This window comes from Sceloporus occidentalis, unplaced genomic scaffold, assembly GCF_023333645.1.
Source record: "Sceloporus occidentalis isolate IW3139 unplaced genomic scaffold, rSceOcc1.0.p SCAF_101, whole genome shotgun sequence".
Lineage (NCBI taxonomy): Eukaryota > Metazoa > Chordata > Lepidosauria > Squamata > Phrynosomatidae > Sceloporus > Sceloporus occidentalis.
Window position 1 is genome coordinate 839,818 of NW_028317081.1, and position 27,534 is coordinate 867,351.

The 27,534-nt window shown below is 39.0% G+C and overlaps 1 protein-coding gene across 7 annotated transcripts; it reads left to right on the forward strand.

The window, feature by feature from the left end:
- Nucleotides 1-100: 100 nt before the first annotated feature.
- Nucleotides 101-25,652, forward strand: SLC1A3 (solute carrier family 1 member 3). Of its 7 annotated transcripts, none has more exons than XM_089497335.1 (9): nucleotides 101-281; nucleotides 3,523-3,660; nucleotides 20,633-20,837; nucleotides 21,616-21,732; nucleotides 22,097-22,357; nucleotides 23,465-23,698; nucleotides 24,348-24,542; nucleotides 25,214-25,348; nucleotides 25,448-25,652. In XM_089497335.1, exons 4-9 carry the CDS (start codon nucleotides 21,680-21,682, stop codon nucleotides 25,650-25,652), a joined length of 1,083 nt encoding a protein of 360 aa, XP_089353461.1. In that variant the 5' UTR covers nucleotides 101-281; nucleotides 3,523-3,660; nucleotides 20,633-20,837; nucleotides 21,616-21,679. The 7 variants fall into 7 exon arrangements, with proteins under 7 accessions (XP_089353461.1, XP_089353462.1, XP_089353463.1 ...); XM_089497336.1 differs by having other exon boundaries at nucleotides 21,616-21,658; nucleotides 22,065-22,357; XM_089497337.1 differs by lacking the exon at nucleotides 25,214-25,348 and having other exon boundaries at nucleotides 21,616-21,658; nucleotides 22,065-22,357.
- Nucleotides 25,653-27,534: the final 1,882 nt, after the last annotated feature.

Genomic DNA, 27,534 nt, shown 5'->3' on the forward strand with positions numbered 1-27,534 from the left:
TGTTACAGGTGAGCGGCAGCCAACCCAGCCTCTTTGATCATCCACTGGAAGTCTTCGAGGTCATTCAGATTGGGGAAGCAGCAGCGTAATCACCGCACAGATGACTAAGAGTAACGGGGAAGACCCACGGTCTGGAAACAGGATGGAACGCTTCCAGCAAGGGGTCCGTCAACGTTCCTTGATGGCAAAGAAAAAGATGCAAAATATTACAAAAGATGATGTCAAAAGTTTTTTCAAACGGAACGGATTTGTCCTCTTTACTGTTATTGCTGTCATTGTTGGTAAGTGTTTTTTTTTTTTAAGTATTAATTGCTGGTATTTTTCATTAGATTTTATGCATGTAGACATCGAATCGTCTTACTCTTTACCATAAATTATTATTGATTTACATGGGGTCCTTATATTATGCAGTGCAGTAACAAGCAAGCAAGTAGTGCATAACGATTTGACTTACAGAAACGAAAGGCGAGGAGGGCCCTGCTCAAACGAGCTTACAATCTACAAATGATTATTTATTTGGAAAAATTCCCGTTATAAAACTTTAAAAGTTAATTTCTTACAATAAAGCCAACTCAAACTCTGAAAAAGCTTTTAAGGGATTCTTTGGGAAATTTAAAATTATACTTAAAGAGTCTGGTAAAGTTGGAAAACATATTTAAACATACGGGGCTATTGAAGAGTTACGATCAGAAAAAAACCCACCATATGATGAATGAACTCTTGTTATATTAAGCTGGAGTGATATTGCGGGCAGAAGTGAGCAAGAAGGGTTCTACAGGATCAAATGACCTCTTAGGTACCTGGAATTGCGATTAATTAGGGCTTTACCCACAAATTACCAACAATTTAACCTTTTCTTAAGTAAGTGCCCACTATTCCACATAGTATCAAGCAACAAAGTTATGGAATATATCCTGGGTTCAGTCCAGTTGGCTGAGAATTGCTAACCGAGACCACAATTAGTTTTTTAGGGTTATTCAAATACACCTGTTTTAAATACTTCAGACATATCCAGGACTTTAACTAGTTTTGCAAAATGTTTTACATGAAAATTCATTAGATAAATCCCATTTTCTCTATTACCCTATCGGTAATTACATTAATATTAGCTACGTCAGTAACATGCATGACATTAAAAGGGTACAAATGATGTAAAATCTCACATATAATGCTCAGTTTTTTTCCCTTAACGTAGGACACTTAGATGATGGTATACATGTATAAAAAATATAAAAAAAGGATCTATAAGATGTTTTCCTATAACTTTTCCATGCATATTATACATGGGCCATGTACTGTATGCAACTATTATCCATTATGGAACCGTTGGACTGCCATTCAGAATGGTAAGCCTTCGAGAACGAAGAAACACTGGATGTTTTTTAACCCGGTATTTGAGTTCCTGACCACCCAAGAAGAACAGGATGAAAGTGTTCTTCCATCTGAACATTTCTGGACAGCCATCAATTGTGCTACTTATGAAGCTTCCAATGGGTGTCGAGAAAACCTCTCCTTTCCTTCTTTATTAACAGAGGGTATATAATTTATCCTCGTTTCAAAGAGACTTTGATGCATAATCCCCCATTTTACTGAGCCCCTTATTACTTTTTTGAAGTCTCTTTTGCGATTCTGTGAAAATATCCCTTCGCCGATTGTCTGAAATTCATTAAAAATGCTTCCTGAAGCCACCCCAGGTCAGATGTATCAATCAATGCATAGTAGGGCAGCTCCACCTTCGCAATGTCAAATAAATTATTCCTGCACCGTGCATCTACACAAAGACGGACGCAAATAGGGTGACACTACTGTTTCTCTGTACAAAACAATCATCGGGTCAGTCTATAGCTCAGAGGTTATAAATCTGATTCATAGCTGGAGAGGGTCATTTTTGGACTTTTTCAAGCTTCAAAACAATAGTGTTTCGTGGCTCAGAGGTTATCGTATTGCATAAATTATTGCGTAAAGGCATACCTTTAAGAAACACACGTTTTTAGAATAATGAGAACTTGTTAACATTTAAAACATTTTATACACTAGTTTTAAAGATAATTTTGTATTGTCCTAAACTGTTACGCATGAGAACTAATCCCCCTAGAACCAGTGGCCAACTCTCTATATTTTGTATTAGTCGTCAACAAAATCAAGGGCAACTTGAGCTGAAATCAGGAAACGTACCTTGCTAAACTTACCAAAATGTTTGTTAATATCAGTCCCCTTTGACATAGAACAAACTTAGTGGAAGCTCTTCCAAAAAATTCTGTGGGTTCAAGTTTTTCCCATAATTCAGTTAAAGCCTGTAGATGTGACACTGAATTCTTTCACAGTACCTGTTGTTGGGATATAGTTCATAAATGTGAGTAAGAACAACCTCCTTAGGCAAAGCACCCACAAGATAACGTATTCTACTACTGTGACCAAGTACGAGGACCTTCATAGGACCATAAATGAACTACAGAGTTGAGCAGGCTGAACGCCTATGAAGATAAATGGCGCAGGAGCATTGGGAATACCTAATTTGATATGCTGCTTGGACCCAGATTCATCACGATACTGCTCTGAACACTTTAAGTCATGTGTGCTACTGTATATTTGCAGGCCTTGACAAGTCAAGAAATAACTCACAGGATATAGCTACTGAATTCCCTTCAGTTTCTAGATCATTAAGGTCCATATAGTTTATTCTTAAACCCATGTAATTATGTTACTTATGTGTCCGCTTTCATGTAGTTACCTTTTAAGTCATCACTGACTTCAATATTGTGTATGATGTCAGACTTTTTGTTTCATTTTATATTTAGTAGGTAGTTAGCAACTTATACAAGAACACATGGTCTGGCAATTTAAGGAATCTGAAACACCAAAGTTAAACAGAGGCAAAAAAATTATGTTATTTTGGAAAATGCACTTAACTAATGTTTTATTTAGGATTTAATTGTATTGGTTCTAAAAAACCAAAGTTACATCATGCACAGCTCGTGTTAAGCAGCAATACACAGCCCTCAAGTATCAGGAGCTGGTGGGACATATTTAGAAATATAAGCTTTTGTATGAATACCCTTTACTAACATATTGGGACATGTAGCCTGAATAGAAATCCCAGAGCGGTTCCATTTAATAGATTAATAAAGAATGGAGCGCAAGAACGATCCCTTAAACCAGGGGTAGGCAATCTTCGGCTCTCCTGATGTTGAGGACTACATCTCCCATAATGCTCTTACAGTCATAATGCTGGCAAAGCATCAAGGAAAATGTAGTTCACAACATCTGGAGAGCCGAAGATTACCCTTCTGACTGTCTACCTTATGTAGACATGCTCATGTTCTGTCCCTTCCTGACACCATTGTTACTCTCTACCTCCTTCAACCATGTTATGACTTTTAGTTAATTCTTCTTCTAGCTCTTACATCTTTGTATATACAGTTAATAATGAAAATGTATAGTCTACTGTCTATGGTATCTCAGTTAAATGAGTTGTTATTTGTGAAGACTCGTATAACCCTAACTCCTTGCTGTTCCCATTAGGTATTATACTGGGATTTTCAGTCCGGAAATATCACATGTCGTACCGAGAAATCAAGTACTTCTCCTTCCCGGGGGAGCTTCTGATGAGGATGCTACAGATGCTGGTTCTCCCACTCATTGTATCCAGTTTGGTTACAGGTACAGAAACCCTCTCCCAATCTTCTAAACACCTTTACATTGTATTCAGTGCTTGTGCTTGAAGGCACCTTTGATGTTGTTCACCCTTTTGAAAGTGGAAGAAGAAAATTGGATAATTGAAAAATCTTTTCATGTTTCAAAGTCCCTATGAAAATCTCTGCTTGAATAAAGGTGTGTCAACTAGAATTTTAGACATGGAGATTAACATTCCAGACAGATGGATTTGTATTCCGCATGTTAGCAGCCTCCAGGCCTGTGTATGCGAATGTCTAATATTTAATGTGCTTTTTTCAAATAGTGTCTTGTGACACATTTGCTACAGTATGCCAAATATCAATGATGACACGTTATGGTCATTTTAACATCTAGGGTTAGGGTTATGTTGCTGATAGGACATGTAACGTGCTGCTACAAGCAGTATGTGAGATATATAAACTCACATTAAAGGGGCAAACCTTTATATGTGCTGGTTGGTAACATGTAAAATGTGCACTCAAAAAGTGGCTGATACGGCAACCCAGATGTGGGTATCAATACTATTAAAATTGTAAGTTAATTATCATGTGGCTCTAGAACTTATTGAACACGTTCTCTCATACGGTCATTCACTTCCTCTCACTCTCTCTCTTACACTCTCCCTATCTTCTCCGCTGACAGCTTCCACTTCCATGTCTTGCAGCTCTGCTTCTTCTCTATCTTCTTCTTCAGCTTCTTGTTCTTCTCTCTTCTGTCTTCTTTCTTCTTCCCACATCTCCACAGACATGACCTCCCATACTGCAAGAATTGTGGAGCTTCCGGTGACATCCTTTCCCTGGACTGGAGGATCAGGGGAGAGAGTGTGCCCAGAAGCTCCACCATTTTACACGAAAATAACCTCCTGTGAACTTCCGCAAAATTGTGGAGCTTCCAGTGACATCCTCTCCCTCTATTGGAGGATCAGGGAAGAGGGTGTGGCTGGAAAGCTCCCTTCTTAACCAAACATAACTTCTCATGAACCTCCACAAAAATGGCATTGCTTCCGGTGACATCCCCTCTCCAATCCAAGGATGTCCCCAGAAGCACCTCCGTTTTTGCAGACATTCACCAAGAGGTCATGTCTGTGGAGATGTGGATGAATAAAGAAGAAGGAAGACTGAAGAACAAGAAGATGAAGAACAAGAGGATGACGAGGATGCTAGAGTAGAAGCAGATCTGCAAGACATTGACGTGGTTGGTGGAGAACGTACAGAGCCGTTCAGATAGTGTGAGAGAGAAAGTGAATGAGAATGTGAGAGAGTGAATGTGGGTGTTGCGCAACAAATTTAGTTTTCAAATTTAAAAGGGCCCCGATTTTCATGCGAAACAAGCTCTGGCATTTAGGGCCATAACTTGAGCGTTTACCACTTTACACCACTGGGACAAGCAAGCACAACTTTGTGCTATTTTTATTCATTATATAGTAGAGAGCTTTCATCACTTTTTTAATCACTTAATTATCAGCTGCCCAAATAACCACAGTAATTATTTCACCAGTGACAAAAAAATCATTGGATGAAATGAGTGCAGGAGAAAGATTCTGAATAGATGTTCTAGTCTCCCAAGCATCATTGGCAAGCGACTCACTCAGGAATGTGTATTGTCCTACCCTTTTGTCTGTTGGATTTAATAGAACCGGAGTGATTTAAACCATCTGAAATGTTTGATACCTCGCGTTTCAGAAGGAAACAGAAAAAATAAAAGAGAAACGACATGTTCCTTCCGTCTTTCTAACATTAGAGATCTGTTGATGGTATTATAACTTAAAGGTGATGTTCCACTTACACCAAACATTAATTAGAGTATGCAAAGTAAGTAAACCCTAGCAGATCTGTCATTTTATTCTTTCATTGGAAGGTCTAATCACATTAAAAAAAAGTAAAAAAAAAGCTTCTTAAGTTTATATGGCATTTACACAGTCAAATAATTATTTCAGGAGATAGTTTGGACATTCAGCAGTACGGTACTAGGAATGATGTTTCAAATTAGGTATTTTGTCCGGGTTAAAGTGTTAAATTCAGCTGAGTAGGTGGAACTGCAGCTTTCAGGTCCTGTAGCATATACTGGCACTAATGAATTCCAAGTTATAAGACGGAAATGTGGCAGGGGCATGAAACCCAAATGCACAAGAAGGCTACTTGCAAAGTTTGCGCGAGCAGCTAGAAAGAAGGCTCTGGGCAAGGCAAAGTGCGTAAGCGAGTAAGGGAATGAAGGAGTTAGTAAGAGAGTCAGAGGGTAAGGGAGTTAGGGAACGAGGAGTGTATATATATATATATATATATATATATATATATATATATATACAGAGCCGGCCTTAGGCGTTGTGGCGCCCTGTGCGGACTACTCCTCTGGCGCCCCCCTCACTGCCCCTTCAAACTACCCCCCATGCCCCTCAAACTACCCCTCCCCTCTGCCCCTTCAAACTACCCCCCCTGTCCATTCAAACTACACCCCCCCTGTCCCTTCAAACTACACCCCCCCTGCCCCTTCAAACTACACCCCCCCCTCTGCCCCTTCAAACTACACCCCCCCCTCTGCCCCTTCAAACTACACCCTTCAAACTACACCCCCCCCCCCACTTACCTTGTTGCCGGAGTCCTGCGGTGAGAGCGGGAGGCATCCGTCTTCTCTCTCTGCCGCGGTGCCGGCATTTCATGTTGAGAGCCGGAATAGTCCGGCGCTCAACATGAGATGCCGGCACAGCGACGGAGTCACGGAGAGTAAGGGGCGCCGAGCGGTTGCCGAGAACTTCACGAGCAACCGCTCGGCGCCCCTGACCGGGACTTAGATTTAAGCATCATTTTTTTTTTAAACTTTATTTAACATGAATGATGTTAAATAAAGTTTTAAAAAAAACACAAAAAAAAACAAAACGATGCTTTAATCTAAGTCCCAGTCAGGCGCCCCTGCAACCATGGCGCCCTGTGCGGTCGCACAGGTCGCACACCCCTAAGGCCGGCCCTGTATATATATATATATATATATATATATATATATATATATATATATGTTAGTGTGTGTTTTTGTGTAAGTGTGTGTCTTAGCATAATCGTGTATGTGTAAGGGTGTGTTAGCATGGGTGTGCATACAGGTGCATAGATTCATACAGGTGCCTAAATGCATGTTAATTTGAAATATTTTGATACTATCTCAAAGTCTGCTGAGAAAGCAACTCAAGGGAATAAGAAGAAAACGGTACCTTACTTATCAGTATTTTTATGTATATAAAACTACTACTAAAACTATATAAACAACACAATATATTAATTAAAAATGTCACTGACAATGTAATGAAGAATGAACATATACCAGGCCTCAAGAAGACAGACCTCCAGAGATTGATATCATTGAGTACAGCTTGTGCAGTATACCCACCTATTCCATCCTTGGCCGTCAGGACAGAGGGTCCAGGGGGCAGCAGCCTCCCTGGTGCATAACAGAGGCCCAATAGCCCTACTGGGGAATCAGGCCTCCATTAGTGGCACTGACCAATGGGCAGGTTAAAAAAAACAGCCCATCGGCACTAAGGAGGACCATAACTGGGAACTTTATGGCTCTGGCTATCCAGAGCCTACCCTTGCAAGATGCCACCAGGACTGCCCACTGACATCAATTGGTGGGCAGTCCCGATTATGTCAGTGGGCGTTCCCAGCGATGTTAGTGGGCATTCCCATCAACATCAGTGGGCGTTCCCACCAGCATCATTAGCTGTTCCGCTGACATTGTGGGAAACACCACATTTAAAGGGGAAATGGGCGGGTAGTGGGGCATGTCAAGAACCTGCGACCGGGTGGATTCAGGTGATGACCCGGAGAACCGCAGAAGCAGTGTGTACCTAACAAATATTGCCCAACATGCCTAGTGAAACATGTTGAGGATTGCAATATCATTTACCTTAATGCTGGGATAGTTGCTGGAAACCAGTTTGCCCTAAATTGACTACATTTTCCGCCCCAGTGTATGTATATATACACTGCGTACAGCTTGTTTAGAAGCACATTCAGGTCACAGGGAATGAATGTTGGCATCGGATCTGTAACTGCCTATTCAGCTACGTGAGATATGAGCTTGGCTACACTGGCAATGTTTTTCTCCTTTTTTCCCTCCCCTGAAAACCCAAATTAGAGCAGCCAATAGCTCGTTATGTAACAATATTGATATATATTGAATGGCTTTTCTTCCGTTCATGTGGAAATAGCTGGCTGGGGTGTATGAATTACAAATTTCTATAGTATTTTTCCATGTATGTGAATGATGACACTGAAATATTCAACAATTTATTTTTTAATCTTTTTTAAGTAGATACAACTTAATCAATTTTTACTAATGGAGAATGGAGATATCCTGCACCTTGAGAATGGTACTGAAGCCCTGGAACATTTGTGTTATGTAAAGAACAAATGTAGTGATTACTGTAAGGCCACCTTATCATTTGGAGTTTGTTCTTTATTTAATTCACCAAAATTGAGGAAAACTTTATCCTCTAGATTGTAAACATGCTTGAACAGGCCCTTTCTCACCTTTTTTTTCCTTTCTAATTGTTGTGTGATGCCTGACTTGTTATGTCCTGTTACCCCACCATAGAGCGCCGCAGAATATGATGGCGCTACAGAAACCAAAGCATAAGAATAACATTAGTTTTGTGCTTATTTCCGTGAGGCCCATAAGATGAAGAGGCGTATGTAGCGGCAACCAAAAAGGCGCTGGTTTGGGGTTTTCCCCGTGTTCCGAGGGGAACGTGGTAAATCAGGGGGCATCCCGTCTGTGTTATTGCCAAACCAGCTCGATTTTGCGCTTGCCACTTGGAAACACTCTGCAGGGCACTTTTTTATGTAAATAAAATGCCATATAGAACAATACAAACTATATTTCTAAAACTTTACAAATCTCCTTTCTAAAATGAAGTCATAGTTATATAAAGTATCTTTTATATGTGCGCTGCAGTATTATGGGGTAGGAGAGTTATTTTCCATTAAATGTAAAATTCTTCCCAAAATATGCTATAAACCCAATCCCATAAGTGTGTTGTACAGATGGTCATCAGCAGTAATAAAGGGGCTTTGATCTTTAACTGCCTGCTGCTTTGCTGACCTCGGGTTCATAGGTCACTGGAACAAAGCACACTAAACAAAGGGACATTTATGACCAACTTAAATTGTCCACACTCTGCTCCATGACCACCTCGATCAGCATTAAAGCTACACGTACATAAACAGCTTTTTAACCCATTAAGTGCTGAAGGAATCGCGTACAATGGTTGAAATTTAAATAATTATTTTTAAATACCGTAATTTGAAGCTGTTCTGTTTATTAATTTTTATTTTATTAAGTAGTTTGAAAGCAGCTTTTGATACTGACCGCAGGCAGGGGGTTCTAGATATGGAAATACTGTGAAATCAGTGAAAAGAATATTAACTAACTAACCCCTATTTAGTTTATTATTGCGTTATATTACATCATTCTTGCTCTGATACCATATCTGAGTGGAATTTTAGTGAAAATTATTTGATATAAAAAAAAAACCTACTTTAGATTTATGATCTGAAATGTATTTTGGGGGTTTGGGGGGTTTTGGGCTATTAGTAGTATCTGTGAAATTACATGCAAATTTCATTTTGTATTGGGATTTTTTTAAACTAAACTACAAATGGACTGAAAAATAAGTTATTTTTTTCGTTTTCATTTATATATCGTCATCATATTCTGCAGTGTTGTACAATGGTTTTAGTGACATGTTGAGCTTTGTATAAAATAGATGTATTTTCTATAAAATACATTGTTATGCTAGGTTTAGTAAAGTACGTAGTACGAATCAGAGGGAAATTCTATTTTCTACATTCAAAAAATATAAAAAAGCTAATTTTATACGGTTTTGTATAATCAATTGGTGCCACTAAATGGATTTATAGCAAAATCGATCTTTAATTGGCTTATATAAAACTAAACTCTTTGGTGCTTTTAAAAGATTAGTTCAAATAGCTCAAAATCATGACTGTACCATAAAAGTAGCCAAATGGGGCAAAAGAAACATATGTAACCTTCCATGGTCCATCTAAAGGTGAGACCCTCTGTCCACTTACTTCCAACATGTTTAACTTTGTCAACAAATAACGACACATTTTGCTCGGGGAAGAGTTTTTACTTCTCTGAATGCCTCGGGGGACTCCTCAGTCATTGGAAAAGAATACAAAATTATTTTGCTCAGATCGAAAATATAATTGTATTAAAACTTAAACAGTCTGTAGGTTGAACACTTAGTTCATGGACTTCTAACCCCCTGTTACGCTTAAATAGGGAGCATATGCAAATGAGGGAATCCATGTAAAGACTGGCTAAAGAATCAAAAAGTGACGTAGCTTGTGCTTGTTTTTTTGTATCTTATTCTTACACATATCCATATTGACAATAGGGTATTCCATTTTGTTTATTTTTTTGTGTTCTCTACAATGGATAGCTTATGTCACTATTGACCCACCATAAGCTTAAAGAAGCACCGAAATTAAAACAACAAAAATGTAGCATTTAAATGTCATACGAAAGGATCTTTGGAATAGTAATGGCGGTAGCTTGAACGATGTACGTAACGATCGATCAGTTATTCTCAAAGGATATGCCCTCCTCACCTGTTGTCTCTGTTAGTCCATTTGTTATGTTACATACTACTTGTTTTGTCCTGTGCACCCATTGTACAGCGCTACGGAACTTGATGGCGCTATATAAAACAATAAATAATAATATGAATCCATACAACTGGATATTACAACCGCATATTCATTGTAAATGTAGTAAATGTATGATGTCCACGATCCTGTAAACATCGTATAACGTATAAAGTACAAACTGCGTTCTTAAACCTCCAGGGGCATTGGAATAACTTTGGTTTCTTGACGTTAATATTAACAATTTAGCAGCACTTTAATAACGTGAAGCAGGGTGCGTGGCAAACCTGTTAAATATATATATGTTACGAAATGAGATAAGCTGGTAGGTGTTACAGTTTAAATGATGTTTAAACAGTGGTTTTGTTGCTATTCCTGACAGTAAATAAAGGCACGTGTATAAGGGAAATCCTCTTAAGCCTCCTCGAGTAAATGATCCTAAGTAGATTCCTTCCTCAGGTTGGCAGCTGAAACATGGAGAGGAGATCACTTTGTCAGCATCCAGATCGCTGGCGCACGCCTGCGGTCCATCAGCTGCCTGTTCGACGGCTTTAGATATATCTCAGTAGATATATCTTTTAATTCTATGAGAATATAAAAAATAACTTTGGACTCCGGCTTTTTAACCAGACACGAAGGAGAATATTATTAAAAGTCGGATATATTGTAGGGAACAGCTCACGCACGGGGCGGCAATGACTGTATTCACACAGGTTTCAAACGTAAAGCGTGTTTATTTGGATGCTGTAGGCACAGAGCACCTTGTAAACAAAACAAACTCTAAGCCTGTCCGGCTCTAACTAAACATCCGGATACCTCTCTACAAGCCTAAGGTCTGGCACAAAGCAAAGTAACGGGTTTTCCATAGGTAAAGCTTCATACCTGGTGGGCTGCAGCGCTGGCTGTAGCTGCTCCTTCACTCAGTTTCTCTCCCCCCTTCAAACCTAACAGCCCTCTCTTTTAAGGCTTCCTCCCCAGTAATGAGCTTAGAAAGCCTCACCTGAGGGCTCCTGGGTTTGCTACCGTGCCTGGCTGAGGAAACCAGGTGAGATATATATCCCATCCACCACCCTCCCATACACTTTACCACAATTGTTAATTGTCACTCAATGGAAAGCAAAGGGAGCTGGGAAGATTAACCAAACTAACCAATCTCCAAAAATATAGAAGGAGAGAAATTCAATTTTAATTTTAATTCTGATTACAGACCCATGACAAACAAGCCAATTGGCATTTTAAAATCACCTGATAAAATGTCAGATTACCCTGACAGCCTCACTGAAGGGATCTGAGAATACTTTAATATACATTCTTAAAATACGACAAAAACAAATAAATAAAATAAACGCAGCGGTCACCAATTCCGCCGAATCCCCCCCATGCATTAAAGTGTATATGATGGCTTGGGTATCCCTTTAAGTGTACTGACCTCTAAAATGTAGAACATAGTTCAACCAGCATTTCTGGTGAGTATTATGGATTAATAATTAGTATAGCATTTGGAACATTATCCAAATATTACCCATCAGTAGTCTTTTACTGATATTAAATGTCCTCCCATCCACATTTCCTAAAGTTAACCTTGGCACCTTTTATTGGGGCAACATATATAGAAACAGAAGAGCTTCCGAGGTTTTTCTTTCCACATGTTGGGCCAGGAAAAAGGTATCAGTTGCAACTAAAGACTCTGTATTCTCTTGGGCTCAAATGGCTATATCCATTTTTATTATCACATGTTCTAAAGGAAATTCTTGATTGAAATCACTAAATAGAAATAGAGAGTGCCCGTAAGTTTAGTTTAACCTTAAAGACGATACCTTTTCTATGTTGGTCTCATAATGGTCTCATCTTCCACTATAGACATCAACTTCTCTTGGACCTGTAAAGTTACATCTATTTTTGCAGCAAAAGTTCTTGTGTTCTTTTTACAAGTTTTAAGGAAGCATGTTGTTCCTACCTTCGAACTCCCCAGGTTTGATCTGGAGTCTCTGGGGGAAGCCCTGCTAACCCAGGTCAGTTTCTCCGTTCTCCGAGCAGGGAAGCGGCACTTGTTTGCTCAGCCTCATGCTTTACGTGAATAAAAACCTAACGTGCCGCGGTTCTGATCCAGCTGGTAGCCTCACGTAAATCACTTGCGGGACACTGGCCTTAAAGTGCCAGGGCTGCCTATTCATCCACGGTCCAGCCCTGCTGCAAGGGTTAAAACCATTTTTTTTAATTTCAAGTACAGGCTGCTTTCTGAAAATTGTTGGAATTTTTTTTTTTTTAGAACAAGCTGAACTTATTTTGAATGCGTAGTGGATCTGTGTTACATGCTAGATCATGTAGACAATATTTCGTCTTGGTGGAGCAAAGAGTTGACATATTTAGATTCAGGTTTTTTAGAGCTGAGCTTTTCTTGATGTTTTCACAATGAATTTGCAGAAATGTTCCCAGGATATTCTATACGAGGGTTTTAGCCTGAAGCTGTGTATCACATAAACATTTTTGTAGACGTATTGTCCTTTTAACAACCAAGTATGAAAAGTTCTTTGGTTTTCTCTCCAGCATATATTTAAGTATTTCTGGTGTTAAAAGGGAATAGATAAGGATTTTTATTTTAATCCTTTCATATCTGTAAATGCACAATAGCCCATAATATCATGCGCTTGGTTCATAATCTGAACAAGATTACTATTTACTATTAGTTTATATAAATATATATATATATATATATAAATATATATATATATACGGTATATATATATATATACGGTATATAAATATACAGTCTATATATATATATATATATATAAATATAGTATACGGTCTAAATATACACAGTATTTACCGTATATATGGAATTACACAAAACGTTAATATTCATTCTCCCTGAATAAATATGTTACTTTGCAGTATCCTGTGAATATTGAATAAGGTCATCTCTGATATTTCTATGTAATTAGTGGTAATGGTCATTGTGTGGGGTACAGATTGAACAGATTGCTTTAATAAAGGTGCGTAATTGTGTACCATTAACGGGGGGGGGTAAAAAACCCAACAGATGTCGTGATGTTAATCATTGGTAATTTACTGGCTTAAAAAAAGGTATTTTCATAAAAAGACTGGTGCTACCTTTGCCTCTTTAAAATGTCATGTGTGCTTGTTTAGGAAGGAAATCCAAGTTGGTAGGAAAATATTGTTTATATATATATATATATATATACAGTACCATTTAAACATTTGGGGTCAATTAGAGATTTCCTTGTTTTTGAAAGCAGATTTTGTCCATTAAAATAACATGAAATGGATCAGAAATCCAGCGCAGACGGGGTTAATGTTGTAAATGACTATTGCAGCTGGAAGCAGGTGATTTTTAATGGAATATCTTCGTAGGCGTACAGAGGCCCTTTATCACTCCCATCACTCCTGTGTTCTAACGACCCTTTATCACTGCCATCACTCCTGTGTTCCAATGGCCCTTTATCACTCCCATCACTCCTGTGTTCCAATGGCCCTTTATCACTCCCATCACTCCTGTGTTCCAATGGCCCTTTATCACTCCCATCACTCCTGTGTTCCAGTTCACGTTGTGTTCACTGATTCAAGTTTAAGTTTAAAAGGCTAATTGATCGTTAGAAAACCCTTTTCAATTACGTCACAGCTAGAAATGTCCCTGTTTTCCATGAAAACAGCTAAGTGACCCCAAACTTTGGAAAGGTATATATATATATATATATATATATATATATATATTTATTTTTGTTGATGATGATAATAAACAATGCGATAATGATAATTACTCATAGCCCCCAATTGTGATTATTAATGGTTTGTCTAGTAACATGGTATAGCGAACTGCACCATTCATGACTCTTGAAGTCTCTAGCAAAAGCATCATGTAGTGTAGACATTTGAAGATCTTACACACAGAATAAATGTCTCCGGTTTCCTCATTCACCATCTGGAGGGAGAACCGGTTCCTCTTAAAACTAGGACAAGCTTGAATGGGTCTGGTCACCTTAACCCTGCCGATGCCAGCATACCCGCAGCAACAAGTCTCCACAGAATTAGACTCCACACCCTCTTTCATACACAAAACAATTTTCACCAAAAATACACAATATGGAATATCTTTTCATAAGAGTTTTTATTTTTTCCAACCCCCTAGGGAAACCATACAAGTGTCATAATATGCTATGGAGCATGAATACTACTTTGAACATAAAAAAAGTATCAATTGGGGGGCGTCCATTGTTCAGGTAATGGTTGTATTTAGTTACAGGAATCCGTGCTGATACATTGTGTGTTCCAGGACTTCCAATTCTTGGCTTAGAGACAGTCGGCTCTTTGTATGCTAAAACCCCAATGAGGTAACCAAAGAAAGCAAACTTCAGCCCGGGTCTGTCAGCTGTTACTAATCACCGCTCCATGGCTTGCTGTGAATCCCCTGCTAGCTTCTCTCTCCTGCTCTGCTAAGCAGAAATAAAGAAGATGAATGACCCTCTAGTTTCCCTTTTAGAAGCATATTGTTGGCGCATTCCTATACAGCCAGCAATGGAACGGCATAATGCAAAGAGTTAAATTGCTACCTAAACGTCCCGACACCATGATCCCACCCGGAAAAACCTTTTTTGAAAAAAAAAAAAGAGACTCGTCTTAGTGGCATTTTGAACAACTATAGCTTTATCCCCAGCGTTCGATGACAGCATACCGTTAGGAAATGATTAATTGGCAAATAACAACGATGTATCGCCATCTCACACTGTGCTATTTTATTTTTTTGCGCCGCTGCTAAAATCAATTTCATCGAGGGATCATCACAGCTTGGCTTCGTTACATGTGAAAATATTTGCAGGCTTCACAGAGTATGTCATCACTAATAGATTGTGGCAGTTGAAGTTTTAATTAAGGATTTTGGGGAAATAATAAAGAGGAAGTGTCAAGTGGTTCCACCGCTGCCTGACAACGGTGCTTACGCTTGCAGAACATACATACAGCATATTTTACAACATTATTTTTATCCTCACCCTTTTTTATGAATTAACTGAGGATATTATATATATTAAGTGATTACAATAAGTATAGTAAACTTATTTTACCTTGAATTTTAACGCATTGTTATTGGGTTATTTTGGGTACAAATGATTTGATTTGCCTTTTCTGTGGTTTCTTTAGTTCCTATTGATTCCATCTTTGCAGCGTCCATTCCCACTGGAGATGGCATCAAGATGTGACTTCTCTCACAGCTAAATTTCCACCCTACTGTGGATCTCCTCCAATGACCACCAAAACATTGTTTTTCACAAAAAGATTTATTTCTTTAAAATATAATCCATTGTATATACACACAATGCGTTGATCATTTACATCTTTCTAACAAACTATCAGTTAACGGTCAATAGTGTTGCGTTTACCAGTAAAATGATGTTCTAATAAAGAAGGTACCAGGTCACGGTATTGTAGGACAGATGATGAAGCTATCTGGTCCCATCTGGTCAGGCAGTGATATTCCTGCAGGTATCCTTAATGGGAGAAACATCATGAGCCTGTCATTCCCCTTGTGAAACATACTATAAAACAATGAACATTTTAACTGCCAACAAATCATTAACGGACCCAAACTATGTCAATACAGATATTTTCCTAATGGGTCAAAAGTTTCTAATGCTTGAGTTTTACCCATTTGCTTAAAGATGCAATAATGCCATAACTCTTTCACACTAATGCGTCAGCCTCCTTATAGCGGATACCTTCAGAGGAAGGCTGGCAAACATTTCAAACTAATGTCAGAGAAGACTGTTGTAGATTTGCATTGTGAGAAAAGCGGCCCTTTTGTAGAAAGAACAAAACTAATTGAAAAAATATTGCTCCCGTTTGACCTTTGCTCTCATCCATAGAACTGCTCTTATTAATCTTATGTTAAAAAGAGAATTGTGCGCTCCATAAAATGTCTTATTCAGCTTGAGACTCAAGTCTTAGTCCTTGGTCTTGTCTTTGATTTAGAATAGCTTTATGCCAATCCCATGCATGTTTATTGAATACAGGAGCCATGGGAATGAACTGCGAGTTAACTAAACGCTCCAAGGGCTTCTTAGTACATATGCATACTCCCCAACATTTCCTTTTTGGGGGGGTGGGGCTTAAAGGGGGCTGGGTTGCACACTCTGCATGACCCTGCGGCGTTGAGCTCTAGGCCACGCAGTAGTGATGGGAAGTTCGGATCATTAAAGGGAATCGGATCATTTCGACTCGTTCACTGAAATGATCCGATTCATGATCCGAATCTTCGGATCACTCAGTGTGACTCACAGGAGTTACTGTTTTCCAGTAACTCCGTGCAGGCACACTAACGATTGGCCCCGCCCCTTTCATTAGTCAATGAACCCTCCTGCCTGCCTACTCAAGTGATGTCAATGAAGGCAGAGAGTCGTTCAAAGATTCGGATCTTACAGGGATCCGAATCTTACAGTGATCCGGATCTTTGAACGACTCTCTGCCTTCATTGGGATTCGAATCATTCAGAGAATGTCACCATACTGTTATAAATAAATACATTAATAATCACTGCCCCCAGGATTTACCTTCCCCTTTACCTGCAACTGCACCTTAAGCTAACTTTATTAAATTAATTAAATTAACCCTCACCATTAAATTAACCCTTAACACCCCATCAACCATGACTGCCCCTAAAATTAACCCTTAACACCCCATCAACCATGACTGCCCCTAAAATTAACCCTTAACACCCCATTAAGTATAACTGCCCCTAAAATTAACCCTAAACACCCCATCAACCATAACTGCCCCTAAATTAACCCTAAACACCCCATCAACCATAACTGCCCCTAAATTAACCCTAAAGCCCCCATCAACCATAACTGCCCCTAAATTAACCCTAAACACCCCATTAACCATAACTGCCCCTAAATTAACACTAAAGACCCCATCAACCATACCAATTTATTAGGTAATTTATCTGGAGTACATGCAATTAATTTAGGGGCAGTTATGGTTAATGGAGTATTTAGGGTTAATTTCAGGGGCCGTTATGGTTAATGGGGTCTTTAGGGTAAATTTCAGGGGCCGCTATGGTTGATGGGGTCTTTACGGTTAATTTCAGGGGCAGTTATGGTTGATGGGGTGTTTAGGGTTAATTTAGGGGCAGTTATGGTTGATGGGGGCTTTAGGGTTAATTTAGGGGCAGTTATGGTTGATGGGGTATAAGGGTTAATTTTATGCTGATGACTGAGGGTTAATTTAATTTATTTAATAAAGTTAACTGAAGGTGCAGTTATAGGTAAAGGGGGGCAAACTCAGGGGAATCTAAATCCTGGGGGCAGTGAACATTATTAATGTATTTATTTATAAAAGTATGGTATCAGTAATATTCTCTGAATGATTCGAATCTCTGTAAGATTCGGATCCCTGTAAGATCCGGATCCCTGTAAGATTCGAATCATTTGAATCATTTGAATCTTCGGATCATTTGAATCTTCGGATCATTCGAGTCTTCGGATCATTCGAGTCTTCGGATCATTCGAATCATTGAACGACTCTTCTTCTTCTTCTGAGAATTAATGAGCTGTAACCTGACCCCAGAGTCTGTGTCTGAGTGCTCTGCAGATGACTCACAGCTCTAGGATCAGGTTACATCTGCATGATTCACAGACTGAACTACTACAAATGAATCGTTCAGTCTACTGAACCGATTCATCCCTATCACTAAAAAGAATCGGATCAAATGAACGATTCGTTCATGATCCGAACATCACTACCACGCAGTACAGACGCTGGGTACTTTGGAGCTCATTCACAAGCAGTGCGTGTCTTAGACATACACAGTTTAAATCCAATGCGACCTGTGCATAGGCAGTATTTTTATGCTGGAACAGACCCGAATTTGATGGAACAGGACCCAAAAGAACGGGACTGTTATGAGAAATTCGGGACTGTTGGCAGGTATGGATATGGATGATACTCTCAAGAACCATATCTAGAAATAACATATTAAGTTTATGCAGAGTCAGAAAAACAATGTAGATGTCTGTCTTTCTGCTGATCTACGTATCTTAGTAGAATGAAAAAACCCATGCGAGTAACTAATTAGTGCATTCCAAATTCTCCCCGTCATGGAGAGATTAATGGGCAATAAATAATCCTAAAAGAATTCACAAATCAGATGACGACAGGCCACTAGACGCAAAATGAATCGTTAAAAGTATTAAATCCCAACAACAGAAGAAGTTGTACTTTTATGCTAAACATATGATTCTGGTCAACCAACAATGGCACATCTTATACGTTTCCCGTGTTATTACTATACGTCACAGACGGTACAAAAGATTCTTTTATTTTATCAATCGGATGACATCTGTTAGTATGGGGGTGCTTGAGTTGTGAGTAGTCAGTAGATAAACGTGTAAATAAGATGGTAGCATGGCGAGTGAAAACTGAATGGTGATTTGGTGTGAACGCTTGATTGAGGAGCAGTAAAGTTAGTTCCGTGTCTTTCACGTGCCCCGGGCCTTTGTGTTTATGTTTTCCTATTTCACAGGAACCTAGCAATGGGATCATTGTTAAAAAGTAGATGTATACGGTCCTTTAATCCCAGTGAAGAGCTCTCGCTCTCCCACATTACCCGTAATGTATTCAACCCCCATGCTTCCCAGTCCCCCCTTCTCGTCCCTTTAATAGGCCCTGGGAAACTCGGTACCAATGGAGACTGGGAAAAAAGATGCCGCTTGTGTTGCCAGGGAAACTCGAAATGTCGCCTTGACGATTTGTTTCTCAGCACTCACACACTCAGCCGGTGAAAAGAATGACGTTAGAAAAAAAGAACACGCAGAGAAGAAAAACATCCCTCAATCCCCCCTCTATTCAGAGCCTTTATTTCTCTGGCGCTCAATCATTTTCCTTAAGCGAGTGTGAAACGGCCGCACAGAGCCAACACAAAGTCTTTCCGTGGGTTCCGTAAGAAAACAAAATCCCCGCTGGATCCCGACCAGCAGCGAGCGAACACCAAGTGCGGCCACTCAAGAAGTAGCTGAAAATCCCTCGGAAATTCCATTCGTCCAGAAAAATTTAAAAAAACTGTCTATATGTCCATATAAAAAAAATGCAAACAGCCCTGACACTTTTAAATCTAATTATTTGTTGATTTTTATAGCGCCATCGTATTCCGATGTTAATTAATCATAAATGTGTTGGTTATTTATAATTAGTGAGCAGATATCAGATCTCTTCCTGCTAGAACTATACATTACCCAGCATGCACCTGACCACCACTTTCTGATTGGCTGTTCGCTTTTGATCATCGTTTTATAACGGGTAATGAAAATAGTTACTATAATGGCTTTCTCTCACATAATGGGTTTCCTCACTTTGGATGTTTTTGAATGTTTTGCCCATTTCAGTCATTTTTTACAGTATAGTAATTTTTCCCTAACAACATACATGGAATACCGAGCTTAAGACCCACGGATACATTTAGGAACTAGATTGATATTTTTGAGAGTTGGGGGGGGGGATGAATCCGTAAAAATTAAAATAAAATAGCAGAAAAATATACAGGTGCCAGCATTACAATCTTACGTGTCAAGTTCATGTGAACAAGTCGCTTGGAATTGGCGGGTGTTTTTTGTGTTGTTTTTTATTTTCTTTTCTCCCTATATTTACCATGAAAGATGGGTTCTTTAGTTGATGGTGATAACTTTTATTGGGTGTGACATAAGCTAGCAGGACCTCTCAGTAATGAGGAAGAAGAGGCCATCTAAAGAAGAGACCTCCCGGCCCCCGAAAGCTCGTGTAACGTTACATCTTCTTCTGTGTTGGCGCAACTTCGACTAAATACTACTAAATTAGTAGACTAAATACTATATATAATATGTCTTTAATTTCCTAAAAAGTGTGGTTTCAGGGAATACGATCTGTTATATTGTGCCTAAGATAATTATTCACTTGCACTGAGATCGCCTTCCTAGTTGTCACTCCTCCTGATGCTGTTAAAAATGGTTGATGGGGAGGAATAATTAATGAGGTTGCAATAGATTGTATGCTCCTGATGAGTTGGGAATGTGGAGCAGCCTCGTCTTCATAGCTAAAATGTAAATTTTGATGTCTGAGTCTTTTTTTGCCTTTTTTTTGTAATTCCTTGTTGTCTCTTTGGGATTGAATGTCAATAGTGACCCCAACTTGCCCACAGTGTCCTTAAGGACAGATTTATGTACTTGTGACCGAATAATTCCATATGACCACTTATCTTTATATGTTACTTTTTGTTACATAAAGTCTTTACATTTTGTATTTGATTTCTGCAGGCATGGCTGCTCTTGACAGTAAGGCCTCCGGGAAGATGGGTATAAGGGCCGTAGTATACTACATGACCACAACAGTCATAGCGGTGTTCATTGGAATCATAATCGTCATCATTATCCACCCTGGGAAAGGCACTAAGGAAAAAATGCACAGGGAAGGGAAAATTGAGCCGGTCACAGCTGCTGATGCGTTCATGGACCTGATAAGGTTTACTCTTATTTCTTATTCGTTAAACCAATGGGACTTATTCTTTAACCAAATGCTGATTACATTCTGCCTCAGCCCAATACATATAAAGCTCTGGGCTCCCAATTTTTTAATATTTCTACTCAAATAGTTCTTAATTATCATACATTCATATATGTATCATAGCAGCTGCCCTTTTCTAAGCTACAATCATGTAGCAAGAAAACATTGTCTATCACGACAACCAGTAACACTCTTTTGTGCAATGTGAAGGTGTCCTTTTAGTGGGTGAAAGCTTGGGGGGGGGGCAATACATGTCCCAAATGGATGGTCAAACACGGATATTTCCCCAGGTATTGTAACATTAGGGATTTGCAATCAGTTATTTGGTGAGACTGACAAGGATAAAATATTCCTGGCCGGCCGTTTATAAAGAGTCATTTTGCCACAATTTTTGGAAATGTCTTGAAACCAATACCGTCTTTACCAAGCCCTACATCAAGATCAATATTCTGCTGATCAGCACACTTGGTTTGTTGCTTTGGGGATAATTCCCCTTTTATGGGGCCGTTACCATTCCCAACACACAAACCCATTTCCTCTAAAGATTTAGGATCTCTAGGACTGTCCCCAACGTCCCCTGTGTATGAAAAACTTAAATTCATTGTACGTCAGATTTTGAGTATAAATAATGTAGGTCATGGTTTTCTGTTTTCTAATAATAACACGTATGCCGTATATGTTTATTTTTTTGGCTAATGTGGGACTGACACTTTTTTTTCCTCTTCTTTTTAAATAGGAATATGTTCCCTCCCAACATGGTGGAAGCCTGCTTTAAACAGGTATGCACGATTTAGTGTACCATGCCCCAATCCCCTCCCAATCTCACACCCAGCCCTTATGCATTGCTTGTTCTGTATCTATCCCTCCATTCTGCTCCATCCGTAAGATCAGGCCTGGGACGTTCCCGGGTATGATGATAAAACATCGGGGGAGCATGATGGAGAGTAGTCAGAGATATTATTTTGTCTGCGATGCATTCATTGTGACCCTGCCCTGAGCTCCAACGAGGTCCCAAAATTTATACCAGCTATGATAGCTTTCACGTCCATCAAGTACCGTTGTCTTCTGTAATATCTATTTTTAAATACGCACGTCAGAATCATTATTTAACAAAATACCGGTTAGAATAAATGTTTTTATGATTTTTATTATATATGTATTGGTATGTTTTTGGTTTTCATGTAGTTCAAGACAAATTATGAAAAAAAGCTCTTTAGAGTTCCTGTCCCGGAAAATGAATCGTTGGTGTCGTCGGTTTTCAACAATGTATCGGAAGCCATGGAGACTTTGACAAAGATGAGAGAGGAGATTGTCCCAGTACCTGGAGCTGTGAACGGTGTCAATGCCCTGGGGCTTGTGGTCTTCTCCATATGCTTCGGTTTGGTGATTGGAAACATGAAAGAACAAGGAAAAGCTTTAAAAGACTTCTTTGACAGCCTCAATGAGGCAATTATGAGATTGGTCGCTGTGATTATGTGGTAGGTGTCAAGCTATTATTTAAGAAGATCTTTCTTTTTTTCTCAAAATCTAACTTTAGGTATTTTAAATAATGAATTCAGTAATACTAAAAACTATGATGTCAACAATTCCATTTAAAGTCATTGCATGTTTGATTATTATAGCCTTATTGCATTCATAATAGGCACATTGGAGCTTGCTCATTCGGTTTGGCTGATAATTCGTGGGTATTTTTGATTCAGGAACAAAATTTGTTGCCTGGTTCCCACATTACACTTACACTCTCTCTCACTCACTCACTCTCATTCTTGTTCTCTCACACTCTCTAAATGTTTCCCTACCTCCTCTGCCCACCACTTCGACTTCTTCTATCTTCTCCCTTCTCTTCTATCTTCAATCCTTAATCTGGTATCTTCTTTCTTCATTTGCATCTCCGTGGACATAACCAGGCGGAGCTGTGGTGACGTCGTCCCTGATCCTCCAGCTGGGGAAGAGGATGTCATGGAAAGCAGCAAATGAGGGCAATATGGCGGTAATTGTGGTGACATCCTCTGGAGGATCAGGGACGACGTCAGAGAAACAGAGAAAGTAGGGGAATATTTAGAGAGTGTGAGAGAGTGAACAAGAATGGGAGTGTGAGAGTCTGAGAGAGTGTTAGTGAATGTGGTCCCTTGAGTTTAGAAAATTCTGAGCTTTTTGCTTCATTTTCATCCGATTTATGGTCTCGTTTTCAGGGGTTTGTACAAATCTAAAATGTTCTTAATGCCACCAGAGGTGGGGTGTGGATTATACCCAGATCTATTAATGTTAGTTGAACATTCAGAAACTGTTATATATCCCAGACACCTGTAGGCAGACCCAGCAACATTTCTCTCATAAGGTTTACATTTTTGCCAATGAAGCCCTCCATTCTTGGCTGCCAAAAATTGGAAGGCCCCTAGTGTGCCCCTAAAAAAAGTCTAGGTGCTGCCCAGTCCACCTGATGATGAAATTGCGTCCCCACTATAATACATCAGATAGATTCTCTCATTTGAAGTAAAGCTCTGACAATATGAGGATTTTGGTACTTTGTTTCATCTGTTTTGTTTTTGTGGTCAGTGGGTTGACTTTGTCTATGCCTTCTCTAGGTATGCCCCGGTTGGGATCCTGTTCCTCATTGCTGGGAAGATTGCGGAGATGGAAGATATGGGCGTTGTTGGTGGCCAGCTTGGCATGTACACCATTACAGTCATTGTTGGATTGCTTATCCATGCTATCTTTGTCCTGCCACTTCTGTACTTTTTTGTTACCCGTAAGAACCCTTGGGTATTCATCGGGGGTATTATACAAGCCTTAATCACAGCCCTCGGAACTTCCTCAAGGTATGAGCTATTTCCAGAACGCTGCGTATTATATTATTAGAAGTAAAATACAATGACTTCACTTATGTACACGTTTAATCTTTTAATTAAAGGAGCAGTACCATAGTAGGTTAAAAACTACACGTAACAGCATTATTTATAACTGCCCTCTTTTATCCTATTAGTGCTAGTTTTTATATGCATATTTTCCACTTTATTATTGTATGTAACCAGCCTTTTCCACAATACTGTGATGTCACTGAGTGTCATGATGTCATATGCTATACTTTGTTAAATGATGTCTTCCTACTCCACTAAATATTCAGGAGCTATACACCTAGGAGTGGAAGGAATGCACCTCATATTTCATATATATAATTATGAACAAATAATGTTTGGTGAATAATGTATCTTAAATGGCCATATATAACTAGAACAATGTGTATTATGTATATGTACATGCTAATAAATGTGTATTTTTCTTTTTGAAATGTTTTATTTTTATGTATTTACTTTGCTTAATGTTAACAACTAACCTCAAAGTTAAGTGGAGTGCATATTTTTATTCACATGGTTTCCAGCCCAATTGTTTGGTTTTTTTTGCTTGTTTATTTGTTTATTCTTTTTCTTTATTTGGTAACATCCAATCTTAATGTATTTTTTATTCCAGCTCTGCTACATTGCCGGTTACATTTAAATGTTTGGAAGAGAATAATGGAGTGGACAAGCGGGTCACAAGATTTGTTCTACCAGTGGGGGCCACGATTAACATGGACGGCACAGCTCTCTATGAAGCTCTGGCTGCTATCTTCATCGCACAAGTCAACAATTATGACCTTAACTTTGGACAGATTATTACAATTAGGTAATAAAGTGATTATATTCTAAAATACATCCCAATATTTTGATTATATATTCTGAGGATTATTGTGGGGGAGGAAGAGTTGGAAGTTGTCAAGATGATATAAAGCGAAGCGAATTAGACAGTGGCAGGTCGTTTACCCTGTTGACGGTACTGTAATATGATGTCATTTCTCAGAACCATATCAGTATATGCAATATGATGCCATCTCACAGGACCACATGAATATTTGTGATATGGTGTTATCCCTCAGAACCTTAGAACGTGACGTAGTCTCTAAGAAATACCGATTCACTTCTCAGAGGGGAACCAGAATATGATATCATCTCTCACAGCCACTCAAGGGAACAAAAAAAGAAAGAGACATCTGTGCCGTCAGAGGAACGAACAATAGATATTGCTAATACATCACAAAAGTTCCATAATATGTGGGCAATAATTATGAAAACAAGGCAGGTAAATAACAGCCTTGCCACATATAGTTTTTTGGACCTCATACTTTAACTACCGTTTCCTAAAACTACCAACCGTGGCTTCACCTAAGCCTTTCAAGAGTTGGACATCAACAACAGATTAATATTATTATTATTATATAAAACAATGGTTTTAATAATTAATAGTGGTTTGCAGTTACCTGCTACATTAAGCACTTGTTCTGTCCATTTTATATATAGTATCACTGCCACTGCCGCCAGTATTGGAGCTGCAGGGATCCCTCAAGCTGGACTGGTGACCATGGTCATTGTGTTAACATCCGTGGGGCTGCCTACAGAGGACATCACTCTGATCATTGCCGTCGATTGGTTTTTGTAAGTAAACAATCAATTAGATCGGATCAACCCAAGTCACTTGATCGGTACAAGGGAATCATGTTTAAACTCAAATGAATAATTGTTTTGCTCTTTTAGGGACCGTCTTCGTACCACCACTAATGTTCTGGGAGATTCTCTTGGGGCTGGTATCGTAGAGCACTTATCTAGGCACGAGCTGAAGATAGGAGATGCTGAGATGGGCAACTCCGTCATCGAGGAGAATGAAATGAAGAAACCTTACCAACTCGTCTCCCAGGAAAATGAAGCAGAGAAACCCGCAGATAGTGAAACCAAGATGTAGACGATTGTAGAGACCTCCCAAACAAAATCGAACCATAATTATTCCATCTCCGTTTTCACTTGTAGCCCACTGCCGCGACGGCAGATACATGAAGAGTGCAGGCGCCTCCATATTCGCCACTCAGACCCCATTCCAATAGCGCTAAGGTGATGAAAAACCATATCCGTATATGTGGTTCTTTTATTTTTTTGTTTTTTAAGCTGGTGACACTGTAACAGATTGTATTGATTTCACTTGAAGACTAAGAAATGATGACATTTTCCATATTCATAAATAACATGATGTAGTCCATTTAAAAAAACGGGGACATATCTATTGTTGAGAGAGTTTTAATATTTTAATGCTACAGAATATATTATCAATGGCACAGGTACATGCAATACAAAACAAACAAAAAGTGTTACATACCCCACTTACGCTCAGAAAAATTTGTAGAATGTCTAATATTCCCCCCCCAAAAAAAATAAAATGCCAGAAGCCTAATCCATATTGGAGAATAAGAACATGGCTCTTCATTCACTGTGTTATATCCGCCTATATTTAAAATAAAAAGGTTTCTACATAGTGTCATGATCCCAATGACCCTGAGCCTATATCTCTTATTATAGTGGGCTTTAACCCCTTAAGGACAATGGGCGGTCCCTAAACCCATTGAAAACAATGCACGGGTACATGTCCGGGCTTTGTCATTAAGGGGTTAATGTAATGAATATAAATCATGCGGCATTAAGTTTATGTAACGTCATTTACTCAGAAAAGCACAAGCAATCTCCATTCTTATTTGTAACATTTACATGAAAGCAGCTCAATTTATCGACGATATACAGAGAAAACGGTTCGGAACGTCTCAACTTCTTTGAACCCAAATGTACCTGGAAGTACACATATTAACTGCTCTGTAAATATAAATACATTTGAGTAAAAGATTTTTTTTTTTATCAGAAACGCAGAAATATTTCTGCATTTTAGAATGTTTTACACAGGCGTTTTAAGAGAGAAAACTACAGACGTTTTATTTTGCTAATACGAATATAGAAAACAGATTTTATGAAATGTAATTAGAAAATATTTTTTATAATAGATTCCGTTTATGTACAAATCGTAACTTTAACTTTAGCCGGTAAAAAAGTAACCGTATTTTTTTTTTTTCTTGATATCTGTGAAGTGTTCTTTTATGGTTCTAATTGTTAAATGTGTTGGAGTCAAACATTCTATTCTGTTGTGTGTGATTTTTAACTAACTGTTTTCAAGAATATCAGGTACTGTAGAAAATTCTTTCCACATTTATGGTTCTGTTTTCCAATGTATCCGGTGTGGACTGAAATACTTCACTTTGTAGGTGTATTTTCAATAAAAAAAAAATAGATAATGAAGAGTTGTTCATTCCTTCTGCGATGTGTGGATTACCGGTGTTATCCACTAAATAACTGAAAAATATGAGTATGTGCGCATTTACATCTATAATGGCCCTATCTGGGAACTCTCCGGGTTTGGCTCAGAGATCTCCGGGAGAAGGGAGCGGGATTTGGACACGCCCCACTCCCCGCCCATTTCCACTTTAAATGGAGGTGTTTCCTACGACATCAGCAGGAATGCCCACTGACATCAGCGGGAACGCCCCCAGCATCAGCGGACCCTCCCACCGACGTCAGCGGGACCTCAGTGGCCAGTCCTGGCCACATCCTGCAAGGGTAGGCTCCGGGTAGGCAGAGCCAACAAGTTCCCCGGTATGGTCTTGGGTTCTATAATAAATGTTAAATGAAACAGCATATTTCAGCTTCCTCTATGTTCCTTCATGCTGTCGCACCCAGTTCATGTTAAGTTGGCATCACATTATGTCCATCCTAAGGCTTGTTCACTGCGCATGTGTATTCAATGACGT